This window comes from Mytilus californianus, unplaced genomic scaffold, assembly GCF_021869535.1.
Source record: "Mytilus californianus isolate M0D057914Y unplaced genomic scaffold, xbMytCali1.0.p SCAF_2, whole genome shotgun sequence".
Taxonomy (NCBI): Eukaryota; Metazoa; Mollusca; class Bivalvia; order Mytilida; family Mytilidae; genus Mytilus; species Mytilus californianus.
The window spans coordinates 36,580,383-36,601,689 of NW_026262668.1; the positions used below are offsets into that span (position 1 = coordinate 36,580,383).

A 21,307-nucleotide genomic window follows, 5' to 3' on the forward strand; every position below is an offset into this window, starting at 1 on the left:
TTTGTCGGGTACTTATAACGGATAACGTTTGGCGTCTTTAGCCGAACAGCTTTATCTTTTTACTTTATTAAATTCCTGTGTCGACTGGTTCATATTCTGGACGCCAGTCTTTGCTCCTTTCAATTGCAAATACGGATAACAAAAAAACAAAAAATGAAACTCAGAAATTGAAAAAAACTAAACACCAAATTCGTTCAAAGGGTATCTACACGTCTCAATCTTCAAAATCGCTTATCTGAAAATACTACAATTGCTAACATTTTTAACAATAAAAATCGTGATTATCTATTTACTCACATGAAACAAACCGGGATGCGCGGATAATCAGTACGTAGGTGAAACTGGACGCTATTTATCTAGACGCACGCAAGAACACCTTTATCGTTTTAAAAGACCCCATAAATTCAAAAGTATCATTTATCAACACCTTAAGAAGCACAATCATCCTATTAAATATTTAACAGTTCAACCTTTAGAAGTAGTAATTAAAAAAGCAGCCTGGGGAATCTCATTCAAAGTTTGTACGACCACGGAAAATAATTGAATTAAATTGGATTAAAAAAATACAGACAGTCTATCCTCTCGGTCTTAATGATAATATCATGGGAATTGGTAATATATCAAGAACCGATTCTGTTAACATTTTGGATTTAGTTTCTAAAACTGTTCGTAAAAACTGTTCTCATGGGCGTAGAATAAATCGCAATCAGAGAAAATTTCGTACCAACAATACAAATATTTCGGACCTAATTACTATTTCAAAAAACAACGGCAGACATTATCTGTTAACCAAGCTCTGTTCTTTACCTGTTAATAAAATACATCAAATCTTAGAGGATTGCAACACAATTCCATATTACAGTCCTAAGTATGAAATCGTCCAAATTATAATTGCATATTGTTATTCTAATCTAAAATTGATCGCCCTGAAGATCATAAAAAAAGATTTTATTAAAATCAAATATGTCATTAAAGGTTTTGTAAATATTGCCGGTATTTTTAATGATCATTCTGTTAAAAGAACAAATTCCTGGCTATTTTGATAATACTGAACTCCCTCTTATTTGTTATGTTTACAAAAAGTCTACAAGGAAATATGTGTTTAATTTTAGCGAAATGTGTAAAGATGTTAATATCAGTGACAATACACCTACGTCATGAAATTGCAGTAATTCCGAATACATTTATGGCCCCAGTTCCCATGTTATAACAGGAGACCTTAACATCGTCCATGACCGAGAGTTGAAATCATTCCTCTGTAAAGGACCTATATATCGTCCCCCGTCAATTATTAAATTATTGGAATGAGTGTCGTAACATCATCCACGACTCACTCCGTACTTACTGCTCGAAATGGATAAAACGAGAAAAAGCAGACAAAAAATCCTAGGATTCTTTTTTTTATATTCAGTAATGAACATAGTTGATATTCGTATTAAACATTTTAAAGAACATTTAACTCCTAACAACAACCATAATAGCCCTATTTCTCGTATCAAACATAAGCTAAAAGACCGTTAACTCGCCAAGGAATTTGTTTTTGTCCCGTCTGATAAGGCTGCTAATAATATCATTATTGTTTGACGTAAATTTTACATTGAGGCTCTGCAAAAGGAAATCACGAATTCACCAACATTCCAACTGACTCCATTTTCTGGAAATGACATTTGTAACAAACATAAACTTTTAGCTACCTCTTTACAAGCAGAACTAAATACAATGAAAGTTCCAACTATGTATGTCCGAAGCTGCACAAAACACCTTACAAATATAGATTTATTTCGTCTTCAAGGCATTGTTCCACTACTAAACTGTCTATTCTACTTACTAGTACACTTGGTACAATCAAAAACCTGGTTTGCCACTAGACGCTAAGCAACCAACAATCAATCAATCAATCAATCAAAAACCTGGTAATAAATTGTTCAAATAAGGCCTTTGAAAATAGTAGAATTAATAACTTTTGAAGTGTCAAAAATTCGTTGGAAGTACTTGATAAATTACATGCTTATACATTTGTATTGGTGATTTCGAAACTGTTCAAAGTTTTGATTTTTCAACCCTATATACATTGTACCACTTTGCCTCATAATCTTATTAAGAAAAAAATCACACACCTAATTAAATGGGCATTTAAAAAGTCAGAATGCGAATATATATGTTCAAACTCTTTTAGGTCATTTTTAAGTAACAACAAACAAAAGAACTATGTCAGTTGGACCTGCTTTGATACGATAACTGCCCTTGAATCTTTACTAGATAACATTTTTGTTCGCTATGGAGATTCCGTAAATCGACAATTTATCTGAATTCCAATGGGGACTAACTGTGCACCACTTATTGCGGACCTGTTTCTGTATTGTTATGAGTTACAATTTATGACTAAAATCAACAAAGACCCATCGAAACAACATCTGATACGAAAATTTAGTAACACTTTTAGATATTTAGATGATATATTGGCTCTCAATAATGACGACTTCAGTATGTATACTAAAGAGATTTATCCTGCTGAACTGACTTTGAATAAAGCTAATACTAACAATGAACACTGTCCTTTCCTGGATCTTGATATCTAATCTTTAACGGGAAGCTTAATACCAAAATTTATGATAAAAGAGATGATTTTTCATTTCCTATTGTTAATTATCCATTTTTCGATGGTGACGTTCCCTTATCACCATCTCATGGTGTTTATATATCTCAACTTGTTCGATTCGCTCGTGTATGTAACAACGTATTTGATTTTAACGAAAGAAATCCCTGTATTACTTAAAAATTATTACACCAGGGTTTTCGATATCACAAACTAGTCAAAACATTTACTAAGTTTTATCATCGGTACAAGGACATCATTCTTAAATATAAATCAACATGCAGACATCTTATACGTTCAGGTATTTCACATTCAATCTTTTATGGTAATATTCTATACATATGATGAAGACATAATCTTTCAATCAGTTTAAATGAGGTCTGGAGCTGGCATGTCAGTAATTGCTAGTAGTCCTTTATTAATTTATGAATCATTGTCATTTTGCTTAGTTTTTTTCGTTACCTATTCTGACATCGGACTCGGACTTCTTTTAAACTTAGTTTTACTGTGCGTATTGCTGTGAGTTTGTTTATTCTACATAGGCTAGAGGTATAGGGGGAGGGTTGAGATCTCACAAAACATGTTTAACCCCGCCGCATTTTTGCGCCTGTCCCAAGTCAGGAGCCTCTGCTCTTTGTTAGTCTTGTATGTTTTTTTAATTTTAGTTCAGTTATATGTTTTGGAGTTTAGTGTGACGTCCATTTTCACTGAACTAGTACACATTTTTGTTAAGGGGCCAGCTGGAGCCCGCATCCGGGTGAGGGATTTTTCTCGCTGGCTGTGTTGAAGACCCATCGGTGGCCTTCAGCTGTTTTCTGCATTTTGGTCGGGTTGTTGTCTCTTTGACATATTCCCCATTTCCATTCTAAATCTTATTTTCTGGCTCCATCTGTTGCATGCTAGGCGAAGAATTAGAAAAAAATTAAGTTTAAAAATCTTTGGTTTCACCGGACAAGAAATCATCGACCTTCTAAATTCGAGGCTAGCACGCTAACCACTACACAACCACATTAAATGTTGTTTCCTACTACAGACCATTGCATTTTAGCTAGTATAACCATCGCATTTCATCATAACAATCAACGTCAACGTCACAGTTAGACCATCGCACTTCAGCATGTAACCAACGCATTTCAGCGCGGACCATCGCATTTCAGCGTGATCATCGCAGTTCGGAGTACCATCGCAGTTTAGAGTCCTACATATATATAAAAAAATCATTGTTCTTTGACATGAGCAAGCATGAATAAGGTTTTACATTTCTTTCTTAATTGACAACCTTTTTTTTCGTTATGACAAGAATATATATTTTTTTTTAATCGATTAAATGTTCTAGAGGGATTTATCCAAATGAACTTCGATTTGATAAAGCCAATTATAGAACAGTCAGTTGTGCCTTTTTTTTTAGACATTACTCACTGTATTTGTAAAAAATGGAAAAAATTCAAAACAAGATATACGATAAAAGAGACAACTTCAACTCTGTCATACCTAACCTTCCCTTTTTATTTGGCGATATTCCTCCTTTCGCGTCCTATGGCTTGTTAATTTCACCACTTGTGTGGTGTGCTGGAATGTTTCGTAAATAATAAATAGTAGGCATTTACCAACTACTGTCTATTGTTATCCTGTTTTTAGCTGGACTATGCAGGTTTTGTTTTTACTTTTACGACAAATACGTTAAAGAGGCAAAGAGCGATGTTTGTGCATACGTAAAACTGTTTTTTGTTTGTGCCTATACCAAGTCAGACAAACTGAACCATGTGTTGTTCGTTGTTTGTTGTTGGTAGTCTTTGTTTATATCTGTTGTCCTGTCCAATATGTGAAGTGATTCTAAATTTCATGCTATTCCTTTTATGTACTCTTTTGTTGATTTCATGAGTTTTCACTAAACTAAAGAGGCGGAAGATACCACGGGAACATTCAAAACTCATAAGTTGAAGAAAAACTGAAAACGCCATGACAACAAGTAAACGAAAAACGAATGAGTCCACAAAACACTACATAGAAAACCAAAGACTAATAAACAGTCCCACCAAATCATGGCCAGGGTGAACAAAATTGCCCCGGAAAGGTAAACCTTCCTAATCCACATGTGACACCACCGTGTTGCTCATACAAGTACAAATCCGATCATAAGTCTCATTCGATGTTTTCAGAATCGAGAAAAAGAGAACAGGATTGTGGTTACGACAATTAATTGGTACATATCTGTGGTCATCTGTGACACAGATATTCCATACCGTCAACAGACTCGTGATGGCGTCCATAAAAGTTTTATAGGGATGATTTCAACTTTATCACTTGGAACCCTTGGTTCAATAGCTTATTTGTAATCAACAATCCCCCGTCAAGGAAATCATGATAGGAAACGCAAGTTCTGGAATATCCAGTCAACTGGGGGAAATATATCCATATGCATAGGTGGAAAAAAAAATTCACCCCTTTTGTCTTAAAGTTTTATTTTCAACCACTCTCATTGTACATTTCTAGATACAAGTCAAGACTTGAGGCAGTTTTAAATGTAAAAAATCAGATAAATTTTAAAAAGAAATTTGTGATTCGAAAAATTGTTTTAATTAAAAATAAAGTTAAGATCAGTATGTAAACATTTACAGATTTACGGATTGGGCTTGGGACTTGTTACATTATAAAGATAAGTTGATGTGGAATGATTGCCAATGAGACAACTATCCACCAGAGTTTGAATGTCGAAGATATAAGCAATTACAGGTCACCATACGGACCTTTAATAATTAGAAAAAACCCGCAGCTATAAAAGAGGGGTTGACACCTGGGTGCTCATTTTCTAAATTCCGCTTTAAAAAAAAGCTGTCTGCTTGCTTTTGTGTGGTTCCACTCCATTGAAAACCGCGCAGTGAGGTATGGATGTCTGTTATTTTTTTTACCGTCTTTTTGCCACTACACCCCGCATCATCCCATTCCGCGTGTGGTATCTGATGCCGTTTGATCCTCATAAACTTTAATCAGTTCATATCAGATATTTAAGTGTCGGTTGAATTTTGGGCAAAGTTTGATTTGTACGATATATCAAGAAACACTTATATCGTGTCGAGGCACATAAAATCTGGATACGATTCCACGGAACATAATCCCCCATCATTTGTATTTTTCGTGTTATCACTCCTCGGGATTTGGAGCCCTCCGAGGATTTCGGATCGGGATACCAGGTGTAATAATAATATTTTAAGTATGATCGTGCTCGTCTTGTCTCGGAAGTTTATGTTATCTTCATAAGAACTGCGCTGATGTCTTTTGTACAGGGGGTTTCCAATAAGTTCCTCGTAAATACAGAAATACTCAATTTATTTGGGGATAGTTCGTGGGCTTTGCTACTTGTTATACATTTACCAATACCATTTAGAACTATGAACAGATTAACAATGTGCGAGATAAACTAAGATTAAAGTTAAAAGGGACTTTTTTCAAGATAAAACAATGTTATTTATGAAATGATATTGTATATCATAGTAATAGATCACACGCTGAGGAATACACGATTTGTATGCCAGAAATTATTTCCTATTGTAGCCGTACGGCGGTGCAATTCTAACTTGAGTATTACCAGCTCTGAAATGGTTTCAATGCAATGATCCGTTCATGTTCAATATATCATTTTTGACTTTTCATCATTTTATCAAATGACCCATTAGTTTCTGGGACCCCACTTTTTATATTTCTTTTGTTGTTTTGTTTTATCCCACATCCCACATTAAAGAAATATCCCAGGTCCCTATTATTTTCCCTTCTTTTTCACCTATCCCACTTTTTTTTAATATCCTATATTCCACACCCCAAAAGCATGTCATTCCCCCTTATAGTGGAGTGACAAATCAAGAAAAGTCTCTTATTTTAAGAGCTAGTTTAATGAACCGACATACCTCACGGCTAAAAATCCACATGAAGATAGAGTAAACATTATACTATCATTTTAGCCCTGTCGTAGAGTTTTCCCACGGTGCAGTTTTTTTTTAAATCGAGGTAAAGCGTGATTTTCCGATTTTTTCTTTTACATTATCAAACGCGGGAACGCTTATATTTAATTCCTGAATGAAGATATCAGCAAATATTTGCTATAAAAGGACCCCCCTTTTCCACTTACAGAAAAAAACTTAATCCCCCTACATTTTGGCCAGCCCCACCCCCTCCCCCTCCCAGGTAAAACATGATAAATGATAAGTCCCTAATATTCTTGTTGAGTTTTTCGAAAACACTAAATTTAAAACACATTGGAATACATCCGAATTAATCCGGAAAATGATTGGCAGTGCATTCATTCAATAAGAAAAAGTACATGTAAAATAGTATAGGTCGTGTCATAAAGCCTATACATGTACAAGTAGAATACATTTTGATACATTTGAATTAGGGAAAAACCAATGTCCAACAGCAATTAAGGCATGTAGAGTCATTTGAGCGTGCCTATTATGTTTTAAATGACGCAAATTACCAGTCAAACTATCCAGTGGCAAGTTTGCTCTCTATATAGATTACTTCAAGGACAAGGCGCTGCATCATTCAGCATGCATTGTTAACTACTTGCTGGAATGAAACATTGAATTTGCATCTGATGCTTGAAATCAATCGTTGCATTCCAAAAACTAACAGAAAGTCTACACGATGATCTGTTTTTGAAAAAAAAGGCATTTCCGTTGTCGCATAATTTTCTAGATACATATTCTTGCTTCCAGACCCTTCATGATGCGAAAAAAATTGTGAAAAGCAGTTTACGATCGTTCGAAATTTCAAATTATTACTATCCATCTGCGTCAAAATTTAGTATTCCTACAGCTTTACAATGTATTCCTACCTCTCTGATAAATAGTTTTGCCAGGTTAGTGGATGACAATTATTTTCATATGGAGAATGATTACAATGCACTTTCATGTGATACTGTACGGAAATGTATACCTATAGCTGAGTTTGTGATATCCCTGCATTAAAAATAAGTACACCCCTGATGAGAGATGGTATGGGTATCGTAAAAAGTCTTTATGTTAAAAGGTATAACTGTTTTGGAAATTTGGCCAAGGACGCCTTAAAAACCCTAATAGCTTGTTTTGAAAACGTTGGGGTGTCGTGGACGTGTTTGGTTGATATGATGTGGAACATTCTACAAAATCAGCAGAATGAATAAGGAGATCTGTTTCAAATGGTTGTAGATCTAAGGTTCTTAGGGTCATTGAAGGCAGATCATTTAGAGATTGTAAGAAATGTCTTTGTGCACCCGAAAATAAACAGGGGTTGATAAGATTTGTAGGTGATCATGCACTCCAGCACTACAATGATTTTGATTTGAAGATCATGACGAAATATAATTCCTAGCGGGATCTTTTCAAAATCTATAGACTGTGTTGCAGTTTTGTGCCAGATCTGTAAGTGACTGTAATCAGTTGTTCAGTTTACACAGGAAGATATAAGAATTATTCTGACGTCTCTTTTTGCTAAAAAAGTAATTAGAGGGGTCGCATTATATTAAAATCATCAGACACTTATGTTTTACTTCTCTGTATAAGGTATTTTCCTCAGATGTCAATGATGATGAATTGAAGTTTCTTACTGGATGGGTTTCTTCAACCAAAGACGCAAACGGTTTTTACCTGTTCACGACATATGCACAATTATTGGACCACTGATGTCTGGCACAGCTACTCACGCTCTTACAGGATGCGACACGTTTTCTTTAATCGGAATTGGCAAACAGACAGTTATAAGGAGTTGAAACAAAACCCAAACATGTATCAAAGTTTGTCAATTTAGCTGGTTTTAATATTGACACATCTGTTGCAGTGAAAAGTCAATTCATCGCGGATCTATATGACACCAGGAACAATGTTCAATCAGTACATGGTGATCTCAATAAACTTAAGAGTGAAGTCGGCGCTTTCTAAGGATGCTTCCTTAGTGAGACTACCTCCATTCAAAGGCATCATTCAGACAGCATATTCTTCGAGTTTTTCTGGATGAATGCTTCTATCGCCAAGCCACCACCTAGATCACCTTTGGAATATGGATGTGGGGAATAGCTTCATAGTTTCAATATATTTTGAATCCAATGGCATCTGACTTTTTGCAGGACCTTGTTTGTACATGTAAATTCAAAACTATTTGTCGAAAATATTACGTATGCTACAAACAGAATTTTCCAAGCACTAACATTTGTTGTTGTCAGGGCAGTGGTGATTGTAGAAATCCAGCTTACTCGTCAGATTGTTTTATAAGACTTGATGTGGTTTGGGAGCTCTCTCTCTCTAAAAAAAACCAAAACTAAAAACAAACAAACAAAATAATGTGTGTGTAAATCATGTTTGTTTGTAATTCACATATATATATCGGGCTTCAAATCGGGTTTAGTCAAGTCTGCTACATACTAAGTATTCTATTGTTTGTGTTGTTTTATAAAAACGGGGACACATGTTTTTATTATGCTATTGTTTTTGTACTAATTGACCTATTAACATAAAAAAAAACCTTCATATACTATCGTGTTCATGCTGACATGTATGCATCAAGACTATTTTTTATAGTTCCAACATTCTTTTGGGTTTATATAATCAATAATGAGTTTCATCATTTTTTCATTGAATCATGGACCGGGAGTTAATTTTACAGTACTTATTTCTCCTTTATTTGTTCTTTATGGCATGTTAACAAAACTTTCCCAAAAATATCTTTATATGTTGTTATATATTATTGCATAGCTAAATATAAAATATAAATATTTTTTGTCGATAATTTCCGTAGATAAAGATATCTTTTTCATTTTCTTACATGTTGGAAGAGGGATTATACATCACTAATCTCTGGCAATCAGGCATAAATATGAAAAGCTGAATTTGTGCAAAATTCCTTTGAATTTTTTCTCAGTTATCATGAGGGACGACCGAGAAATTGTACAAAATGTCCAAAATTGTGATTTTTTAAAACCACCCTTTTGACCTTTGACCAAGTTTTAAAAAATCTGCACCATTTTGGCACTCTTCCGACATGATTTAATCAAAGGGTATTATATTTATCTTCAAAAAAAGACAAAATTAGCTGTGAGGTATTTCTGTCCATTAAATTTTAAAATTTTACTGTACTTGTCACCGTACCATTAAAAGGCGTCGACATGACAACATGTGAAACAATTCGAATGAAAACTAACGGCCCAATTAAGTCTCTTTCATATATAGAGATTTTATTTCTAACTTTCTCTTTATGAAAATCTGTAATTTATTTATTTGATAACTGGCGTAGTACTGACTGCTCCAGGATACTGATTTCCATAGAAATGTCAGTATACATAATGACAGTAGTTATATATATATAACGATCAACATGCATATGTAAAACCAGTATGTTTAAATAATCAAAAGATCAACATTTTCCCACATCATAAAACTTTAAATCTGAACATGTTTGTAAATAAAATATGCACTTTTTTGAAGTTCAAGTAATAATAGATGAACAAGATTTTCTATATATGAAATTCTATTAGCATATATACATGATATATAATATCATATTGGAAAATCAAAAATATACTAAATTTCCTTAATATTCTAGTGTTAATAACGATACATGATTCTTTGCAAATATGTATAATTATGTATATGACTAATAATTCTGCCAGTATATCATTTAAATCATTCTTCTCATATATTAGACATGTTAGATAAATAACTAGAGTCGAGAGTCAATAGTTGAGACATTTGAATTATGGACAATCTCAAAAGAGTAAAATTAGTTATTGATTAACTCGGTACAATAATAATTGTTTAACTGCTACCCAGGCGCGGATACAGATTTTTTGAAAAGGTGGAACATCGTGAAACGTTCACATAAATAAAAAAAAAAGAAAATCGGAAGACAAGGGGGAGTTCCTTTCCCCGGACCCCCTCCCCCTTCTGGATCCGACAATGCTACCTCACTCGACGATAATGTTTTGCAGTTCAGAGAAAAACTCAAACTACATGTCACGAATCAGAACGTCTGTATTATATTTAAAGTTTTTTATGACATAGCGATATATATTAAAAAAAAATACACGAGTCATACACTAGGATATTCTGTTTATTTTAATTAGTATCAGAATCAGATTTTGAGTCAATGCCAAAAGCCTTTAAAATATTGGCACTTACTTCCTTATGAATCGGACATATGCCAACTGGTCTTCCAGAAATCGCCTATTGATGGTAATTTGTGGCTAAGAACATATCTGTGTTATTCGATTTTGTCTTTGTTGTTTGATGTTTCTTCATTCACTGTGTCACATACAATTGATGGTATATAGTACCGTTGTTGTGGGAGATATTTTCTCCATTGGATTGGATGTCACATAACGAGTGGTTGTCCTTGAAAGGACACGGAATTCAGCTTGATTTCCCATAGAAGCTTTTTACATAAGCAGATAAAATATATTCTAATCGTTATCCAATAATGGCGCCTTAAAAAAATACCAATTGCGTCATAAAACAAGAAGAGACCGTTCTAAATGCAAGAAGCTTAATCGTCGCATTGAAGAATGCAAAATTAATGTAGAAAAAGAGAGACAAAAGATACCAAAGGGACATTCAAACTCGTAAGTCGAAAATAAACTGACAACGCCATGGCTAAAAAAGAAAAAGACAAACAGACAAACAATAGTACATGAAACGCAACATAGAAAACTAAAGACTGAGCAACACAAACCCCACCAAAAACTGGGGGTGATCTCAGGTACTCCGGAAGGGTTGGCAGATCCTGCTCCACATGTGGCACCCGTCGTGTTGCCCATGTGAGTACAAACCCGGTAATAAGTCTAATTCGGTAGGTCACATTCGGGGAAAAGGGGACGGGATTGTAGTTACGACATTTGGAACATATCCACTATCATCTGTGAAACGGATATTCCATAATGGTCAACCAACTCGTGATGGCGTCCGTAAAATTTACGAAGGGATGATTTTAACTTCACCACTTGGAACTCTTGCCTTGTGAGTGGCAACCCTCTATCAAGGAAATCATGATAGGATATACAAGTCCTGGAATATCGTATCAACTGGGAGATATATACTCCGTATGCAATCATCTCTTTTGTCGTAAAGTTTTGTTTTCAACCGACCCTCATTGTCATTTTTTAGTCAAGATATGTGACAGACTTAACTGCAACTGTTGTAACCTTTATCTCAAGTTCATATCGAACATACTATTGGCAGACTTTTAGTCTTGGATGCATGATTTTTTTTTTCATTAGTTGTTATTGGATTTGAACTAGCTGTCAGTAACTGCGAGTACTATCAAATCTGTACTTAGTGTCTTTCTGTTGTTTGGATGTTTAAGTACCCGTCCACGTCCACTCTGTGTTTTTTTTAGATGTAATTCTATTTGTATCCATCTGATGAGTTAAGCCTTTTTCAACTGATTTTTATAGTTTGTTATGTTGTACTGTTACACCACTGTCCCAGGTTAGGGGGAGGGTTTGGCGCCAACAAACTAGTTTAACCCCGCCACATTTTATATGTGCCTGTCTCAAGTCAGGAGCCTGTAATTGAGTGGTTGTCGTTTTTTGCTGTTTCTCATTTTTGTTTTCTGTTTATTGTTTTGCATAGTTTGTTTTTATGTTGTGCCGTTACGCCACTGACCCAGGTTAGGGAAGGGTTTGACGCCAATAAACTAGTTTAACCCCGCCACATTCTATATGTGCCTGTCCCAAGTCAGGAGCCTGTAATTCAGTGGTTGTCGTTTGTTGCTGTGTAACATATTTGTTTTTCGTTCATTATTTTGTACATAAATTAGGCCGTTAGTTTTCTCGTTTGAATTGTTTTACATTTGTCATTTCGGGGCCTTTAATAGCTGATTATGTGGTATCGGCTTTTGCTCATTGTTGAAGGCCGTACTGTGACCTATAGTCGTTAATTTCTGTGTCTTTTGGTCTCTTGTGGAGAGTCAATGGCAATCATACCACATCTTCTTATTTTTATATTAATGTTATAAAGTACAATGTGGCGTCATCCGCACTGGAAAATAGATCAGATTGTTGAACTTTGCGCTGGTTTGGTAGAAAGAGGGAGCAATTTAATTGACTGAAAATAATAAAATCCTAACTTTATCATGTTTCATATGACTTTACATAATGCATTATGGTAACGATAGAAAAAATTGATACGTCTTTTGAGACGATCCCTTTGAAGTGTTTATCGTCTCTCGACTCTCGTTTGTAGTTTGTCAAAAGTAATCATTTATCTAACACGTCTTTTACTCGGGAACACGTTGTTAAAATCAACAACTTAGGACAAATAATATGTATGATAATGATATTTGGAAATTCATGAAAAGAGTCACATAATAGTTCCTCTAGATCTCTTAAAACATAGATTAAGGAAATGCCATCTCAAAAAAAAGCAAATTCGGAGTTTTAGCTCGAACTCTGACCTGAATATTTTTTTTAACCAAACTCGTATATGTATTTGGCAATTAACTTACATTTCAACTCAAACTTAAAATCTAACTCGAACAAAAACTCAAATTTTTACTCGAACTCTAACTTGATGATCATGGAGAGTTATCTAAATTATCAGCAAATTTGACTGAAATCAAACATAATTCTTCATATTTAAGGAGAACGTAGTTCCAGGTTAATAAATATGTTTTCTGAGGTTTATAACTCTTCTGTGGAAAGAGAGTTTTAAGAATAATACGATTATTTGTAAATGTTTAGAAGTAGAGAACTCAGCCAATAAGGAAATTAGTGTATTGATTCAAACATCCGATTTATGTATATTTGATGAAACATTGATATTATAAGTCCTGTAACAAATTGAAGAACTGTACAGTATATTTATCATGTTTAAGTCACCAAGTCTTCTTCACTTCGTCTAATATGACTTAAACATGATGATGGACAAAATGAGACATTATCCTATATTGGTTCGTATGAGCAACGTTTGCAACTGAAGTTTTTTCATAATCTTCCATTCAAATAGTCCATGTCATTAATGTCTGCAAAACATACATAGAAATGTTTGTCTAAACTTTTTACTAAGAAAGCAAAGAATTGCAAAGTTGATAGGACTGGTAACCATATAAACTACATATGTAATACCAGAAAGCAGGGCGTGGTTTGATGTTATTTTTCGTCGGGAATTGAGGTGATCATTAAGCAGCAAAGTGCCCATAGTGATTTCTGTCAAAAAAACAATGGTTGCTATCAAAGATACAGCAAAATCCATTCGCTCTAACGACGATGTTGCACTGGACGAAGAAGTAGTTGATTTCCGCCATTCCTGGATGTCAGACGATTTCCGAAGTAAAAGAATAGTGAAAATTACAAGAAGCATACATGGAATAAAACGTAGAATAAACATCCGTGTTATGTATTCTCTATCAGATCTGTCCTTTACTGATCGTCTGCATCCTGTTAGTTTGATTCCATTCGTAGATGTGATTTTGACCGGATCATATGTTATGTCTTCAAATGTATCAATCTGGGCACATAAACTTATAACGAATACACAAATACTGAAAAGAATCCCATTTCTCATAGTGCAAAATCGTTTTGCTTTCAATGGAAACGAAACTACAAAAAATCTTTCTATTGATAGTCCGACTGTTAGGCTTAATGATATAAGATGAAAAACTGTTGGAAGAATAACTTGACAAATTTCAAATATATAGCACCATTCTATTTTTAAGTAGTCTTTACTGCGTTTGACACTAAAAACTTGAATGTTGAAAGGAACTGGTATTATGCCGGTAAGAATATCAGCAATTGCTATAGCAACCATAACGGCATGCGTAGAAGTCCTGAAATTTCCTTTGATAATTGTTGCAATGAGCATAATATTCATTATAGTAACAAAAAAGGTAATTATTGGCCCTACATATCCGTAATAAATGTATGCACCACTTTCAAAATAAGTTTTTAAACTGAATGCTTTGGTTCTATTTAGTTGTTCCAGTGTTGCCGTCGAAACATCTAAATAATATTCCGTTAGAGATGTCGTTGTTGAAACGTTAAGAAATTCTCCCAAAAGGGACTCTGTTAATTGTGAAACTGTGGTTGTCTTTGGTAGTCTGACCATTTTTCTCAATCAGCTCTGCAAAATAGTGTAAAGAAATTATTTTATAAATCCTTTGAATATTGATATTACTAATTTAAAGTCACCAGAACGGGTATGGACGAGGATATGGATAGGATTGACAGAATAGAGAATACTAGGCAAATGTAAAGAAAAATCGACCCCAAAAAATAAATAATAGAAAAAATAGATTAACAAATAAAGAAAAGAGAATAATGTGGTTCTGGAATATAAAGAATAAAGAATAACTGACAAAACATATAAAGAATAGAGAAAAATGACACGGAAATAAAGAATACAGAAACGAAGAACCCCACACCCAGACCCTTATGTATATAAATAAGAAGATGTGGTATGAGTGCTAATGATACAACTCTCCATCCAAGTCACAATGTATTAAAATTAACAATGATACTATGGTTAAAGTACGGCCTTCAACACGGAGCCTTATGGACTGAATACCTTTAATTATACGTTATTACAAGATATTCATTTGCCCACAAGTTAAGCAAATCTAAGATGTTCTGTTCACTTATGTTCAGGTAAATTTAGAAAAAAAACTATATATTCTGGTATTGATAAGTTCATTAAACATTGGTTTCAAAGTCTCAAAGTTGAACTTGGTTAAACACAATATAAAAATTTAGGGATGTGATATGAACGCCAATGTGACAACTATCCACTAGATATCATCATGAAAAGCATGAGGATATTCACAAATGTGGTCGTCAATACGGCCTTAAACAGTGAGCAAACTACATACCATATAGTAAACTTTAAAAGGCCCCGGGATGACAAAATGTTAACAAGTTGAAAAAGAAAACTAACGGCATGTTTTGAAACGATAAATGAAAACCAATATAATTGCAGACAGCAACCAAGGACAACTGCTGGATTACAGGATACTGACAAATACCCATAATTAAGTAATCCCACTCAATGAAAATTTATTAAGTAATGTGAACAAATATTTAAACAAATTTGTTGTAAAGCAGGTTCAGCGAATGTAACTAGTGGTTTGCAGGAACTTAGCACCAGAGTCCACTGTTTATATGTGTACATGAAACATTATCACTAAAGTATATCAATTAGATTATAATTAATACTGACGATTGAGAATTTGTAATTATCATATTAGAGGACGTGTCCGTCAATAGTTTATTATCACAGGCACTTGTCTCTGAAAATTTCCCCCGTATATACCTTAATATAACATATATTTGTTATATTAAGGTATATAGGATTTTTTTTCAGACAAGTGCCTGTGTTTATGATCTCGTAACATAGTTTACAGCCATAATGTTCTGTTTACTCTATGAAATAGCCATCACTGCAACATACGATAAATAAATTGGGTTTTGGTGGGGATTCGTGTTGGTTATGTGTATTGTTTTGTGGACTCCTTTTTTGTTTAATCGTCTATTTTGTTTTGTCTTTAAATTGAAATTATTTTTTTCTTTAATATGAAGTTAGTAAAGTTTGGAACCAAATTTGCAATTATTTCAATGGATATTTGTGATAATTGACAGCAATTAAGTATATTCTTTACAGTTTCAGTTACAAAACTTCAAGTAAATCAACATTCATTAGAATACTTAATATTGATGAAGAATTTCAACATTGGCCACACACATACGCTATTATATCAACAGCTGAAGTATCCAGCTAAATAGTAAAATCTACGGAAACGTCGCATGCGGCTTCCACAAACGTCAACTTTTAAAAATTAGAAATTAGAACATGTCACTGGCATCCATTTCTTACCACTGGTTGATCTCTATTAATTGTTGTTATGTTTTAAAAAGTAATAAATAAATTCAACGGATTCTAGCAAACATTCACCATCAATACCAAACTCCTAAGTGAAAAAAAACTTAAACAACAACTGACGGGTTTCTCGGCAAAGTACATGCACATTTGGCGAGGTTTTATAGTTTTCAATACTCGATGTCCATTTATAGATAGACAAAAGCTATATATAGAAGAACGACTTAATATAGGACTTCTACCAAGTAAACTCATCATAGATACCAGACTTAAAATTTCTAACCTGCTGATGTATTAATAAATCTAAAACACGTTAAACAATTGCAAACCCTCCATAGGATCAACTAAAAAAAGATAGTTTTTTCTTGTTTGACCCATGGAAGTAATATTGAAAGGAATAACTACAACGCCAGTTCAAAGGTTTCATCTGCGTTACCGCCCAACTTTCGATAACTCGTTAATTGGTTTAATATATGGCATGGTAATTGACTCTCGGCATGTGATCGATCAAATCACTGACACTTTTCGGTCGTTTTCGTGTTCACGGAAAATTACGAATAGACAAGTTGTTGTCGTATATACGTGCGAAGTAACCAGAATAGTCCACTCGTTACATTCCGCTGATGTACGCTGCCGAATAGAGTAATTCGTTCAATGTTGCTTTTAGTCTAATTTTCCTATTTCTGTTTATTTCGATCTAAAAAACTGGAGGACATGGGTGGATCGTTTTCAATTTTAATATTTACAGACAGTTAAGACGCCATTTCTTAAAAATTTAAGAATATGATTGTACAAAAAAAATGTTTGGACCCCCTTTTATTAAATATGAATAATCCAAGTCATGCGTGTATACCAGTCAATTAAAATATTCACAAACGTTTCTATTCTTTAAACTAATTCATATAAATGAATTTGCGGTTAGGCAGATAGGGTCAAGCTCATTTTGTCTGTTTGTTTTTATTTTAGCTGTAGCGTGTTATATATTAACTGTATTAAAACACTTTTTAAAAATAGATATTTACGAACTTATTATCCCGATTTTAGTTGTCCAGTTTCAATAATGTAATCAATGACATTTATTACATATATACATAAATTTAAAATACTTGAAAGTAAATATCCTTTTTTAAATCTCGATAAACTTTGCACATTTCAACAGTAAAAAAATCTATGTCTTCATTTGTCTTCATTATTTTGTTAAACATCATGTGAAACCTGATCGCTTTGTCGGTATTACCTGTTTTACTCGGGATCCGCTTTCAATCGGAAAATACTTTTAGATCATTTTAAAACGAACAGTAAAAAGCAAAAATATGCAAAAATAAATACAATTTTCCATGTTTAACTGCTGTAGTGTAAACAATTCTCGTCCGTTTTTCAAGTTTTTTACATCATTCGATTTCTTTTTGAAGGTAGAAGTTTTATATGATACAGCGCCACCTTGTTAATTAATAAACTAGGATTTCACACAGGTGCTTTATAATTACTGTTCTCGATAAAATCACGTGACTGATAAGAAATTCAAGATGCCATTTTACAACCGCGGTATCACAGATAGTAACCAAAGGGGTCTTGCCGCTGAGACTATAATTGGATAAAATCATATGACTTTAGTACAGAGCTCTGCAGGCCATAAATACATGCTAATTAGTCGTTGTTATTCCTCTCAATATTACTTCCATGTTTGACCTGACTGCAAATTACAGAGAACGACAATTATTTTAGTCACATTTAAAATATGTCTAATTGAACCCAACCCAAAACAGTGGTCTTTTAAGCATGTTTAATATAGCGTGTTTTTTTTAGGTATGCAATTTACTTATATGTTCGTACCGTTAAGACATTTTTATTATAACATATGTTTGTCGCCTATTAATTTTCGATTTATGTAAAACAGTGAAACCGGAATTTAACAAACATTTATTTATTTCAAAGATACTTTACATGTATAAAACACACACTTACCTTTAGTCCCTAGATAAATGTTATTTTTTATCATCTAAAATCTTATTATTCTTCATGCATCACAGATCTAAATGTTTATTACGATGAGAAGGATAGGTACAGTATATGTCATTATAATGTATAACAAAACAATTCATATATCGTCATAACATTATACATTAATAAATATATCCGAACGGAAATCGGAAAACAAGAAGTGTTTCCTGTATAAAAACTTTGAAAAGTATGTCATGACTACCCTGAAAAATTGGATCATGGTCTTTATGAAAAAGAATTTTGTACTCGTGTCACTTTTCACAAATAACATTGACCGATGTTAGGTATGCAAAGCTTGCTGCCTATTAACAGTGACCCAGCATTCTAACCTTAATAGAATATTGGTTAGGTATATTTCAATTACTTCATTGGTGAATATAGAAATATATGCAACGCAAAATATCATTTCTTTCAATAAAAATGAGCGGTGTAATTGAATAAGGCAAGGATAATAGTTATATTTGTTACCGGGATTGACTACTATTAATACTTCATTAAAAAAAAACATTTAAACATTTAAAAATCTGTAATCAATAATATGATACCCAACTGTAATTGCGAAGTTCGATTGTCTTCAGTCAAATGTTTTACCGTTATATTGAGATGTTTTGCACCTAACTCTACACGTGACCCAATACTTTTACATTACTTGGTTTTCAATTTTTGGCTTTGAGCTTTTCTGGTAGGGTAAATCTAGAAACGTTCTTTGGACGTATACGATTTATAAAGTGTGATTTTCATTTTAGTTGTATTGGATATCGATAAACAACAAATGTTTGGACAACAAAAAATTAAAAATTCTATAAAATTTCATCTTATTTTTGTCATCAACTAAGAGAATGACAGAAGGAGTATCTTTCATTAGCCTATTGAAGCAGGGTTTTTTATACTAATTGTTGTGTCCTTTCGTCCGTCCGTACATTGCTCATCGTCTTCTTCTTAACCAGTTATAAAATTTCATTTTAGAATACTGTATATGTATTTTTTGTCGCGGTTTATTTATTTTCACGAATTTCGCGGTTAGTCTAAATAAATACACGCGAATATATATGCAGCTTAGAAAGCTTACATGCATATAAATCCATTTAATACATATTCTGGATTACACCCCAGTTCTATTGTTATACTTCATAGTTTCTATTTCTGAAATAAGTGTAAATTGAATAGATCTATTGTTACGAATAACAAAGGATTTTGACCACAGGGTGTGACGAGCGGGGTTTCTGGAAACCCCTGCTTCTACATCCCGCAAACAAAGTCCATTGTTATTCGTAACAATAGAAATTGATTATTTTTTAAATAGCATGAACATCAGAAATTACTAATAGTGTTTACTACAAATTGTTTCAAGATATTAAAAAACACATTTTAGGAAATTCCAATAGCGAAAAAAAGAATTAAGCATCTATTTTGAATACAAAAATAATCCTTTAAATACTCTTTTGCTTGAAGTAATTTATTTTATTCCAGTCATATGTCTCTATTCTTAAGCATTGGTCTTTAAAAAAATGGGGATTCTAACTCCCGGGACCCCTCCCCCCCCCCCCCCCCGGTTACCCATTGGCCGATCTGGTGTGGTTTTCCGCGGTTTGGACCCAAAAAGATCAATGCATTTGAATTGTTGGACCCCCCTTTTCTGTTGAGTTGGGAACCCCCAGCTGGATCAGTCCCCGTTTGCCCCCTAAAAAGGGAGTTCCTAAATATTAAATCTCTTTCTTTGAATGTTGAGCGTGTCTGATAGTCGGGTCACACCTATCCCTTAGTATGTTGGAATATAAATGTTTGTTTATTCTCGAGAAGGAAGGGGGGGGGAGGGTATAAAACCATAAGGTATAAAATACAGTTATGATTACCTTTATTACACTGATACCTGTCAGTACTTTGGGTTATAATATTGCCTTTATCTTAAGTCTCTTCTACCAAATCCAATGCTTGCCACAAAATGTCGTCCGTCTTATACCCGTCCATATTGACAACTGCATACAAGGAACATGATGTATTGTTTGTTTGTAATAAGAATACACGAAACGGTCAACCTTGACCCTCTGATCCATATTAGCACAGGATTTAACGGGAATATGCAAAACAACTTGACATTTGTAAAATATACTTACTTGTCACAGTTTGAACGAAAATAACCAAAGAAAGGTTACTAGTGGGGTTTCATGTAATAAAAAAAAAAATCTTATAAATCATGGTTTGGTATTATCAATAAATATGCTATCGGTTATTTATTCATTTGATAATCAATGTTAACAAATATCGGGTTTAGAATGGGGTGTAAGTTAGTTATACACCTCGGGATACGGTGTGTCTGGATAAGAAACCCCTCCGGCCCCCGGCCGACGGGGTTTCTTATCCAGACACACCTATCCCTCTGTGTATAACTATTACATATACAACTGCTTTTCATGTTTACCTTGTTTACCGTTCATTACCTCAATTGAACTGTGAAACTGTAAAAAAAAAACAAACACCAGTGATCCGTACAGAAAAGCAATTAAGGATCAAAGGACAAAATATAACAAATAATGCCTCAAGCCAAATTTTACAGCTTTCTCGTATAACTTGCAACTTAAATCCGATAATATTACATTGTATTAGCTTCTATCGAACAGACGTCTGTTTTGATGATTGAGTAATGTTTGTTTATTTAGTTACATATTTTTAAATAAATATTGTAAGACCTGATTAATAACATTAAAATATTTTTAGTCTGTTTCTAATGTTTTAAAATTTTGGATATACCGCGAAATTAAAAACACAAAAATTCATCGGCAATACGAAATTCGCGAAAAAAGTACACGCGAAAAAAGTACACGCGAAAAAAATATACATATACAGTACCTCAACAATTAAAATTCTGAATTTTGCGACAAAT

General features: G+C 33.7%; 1 protein-coding gene across 1 annotated transcript; it reads right to left on the bottom strand.

Moving 5' to 3' along the window:
* Positions 1-12,673: 12,673 nt before the first annotated feature.
* On the bottom strand, positions 12,674-18,514 carry LOC127729820 (sex peptide receptor-related protein 2-like). The gene is made up of 2 exons (XM_052237738.1): positions 18,391-18,514; positions 12,674-14,676 (listed from the first exon to the last, which is right to left on the bottom strand). The coding sequence occupies exon 2, from the start codon at positions 14,659-14,661 to the stop codon at positions 13,573-13,575; it is 1,089 nt and encodes a 362-aa protein (XP_052093698.1). The 5' UTR covers positions 14,662-14,676; positions 18,391-18,514; the 3' UTR covers positions 12,674-13,572.
* Between the last annotated feature and the right edge of the window lie 2,793 nt (positions 18,515-21,307).

What these genes read in the sequence shown, in the direction of transcription:
- LOC127729820 (XM_052237738.1), bottom strand. Translation starts at nt 14,661, where the DNA reads ATGGTCAGACTACCAAAGACAACCACAGTTTCACAATTAACAGAGTCC.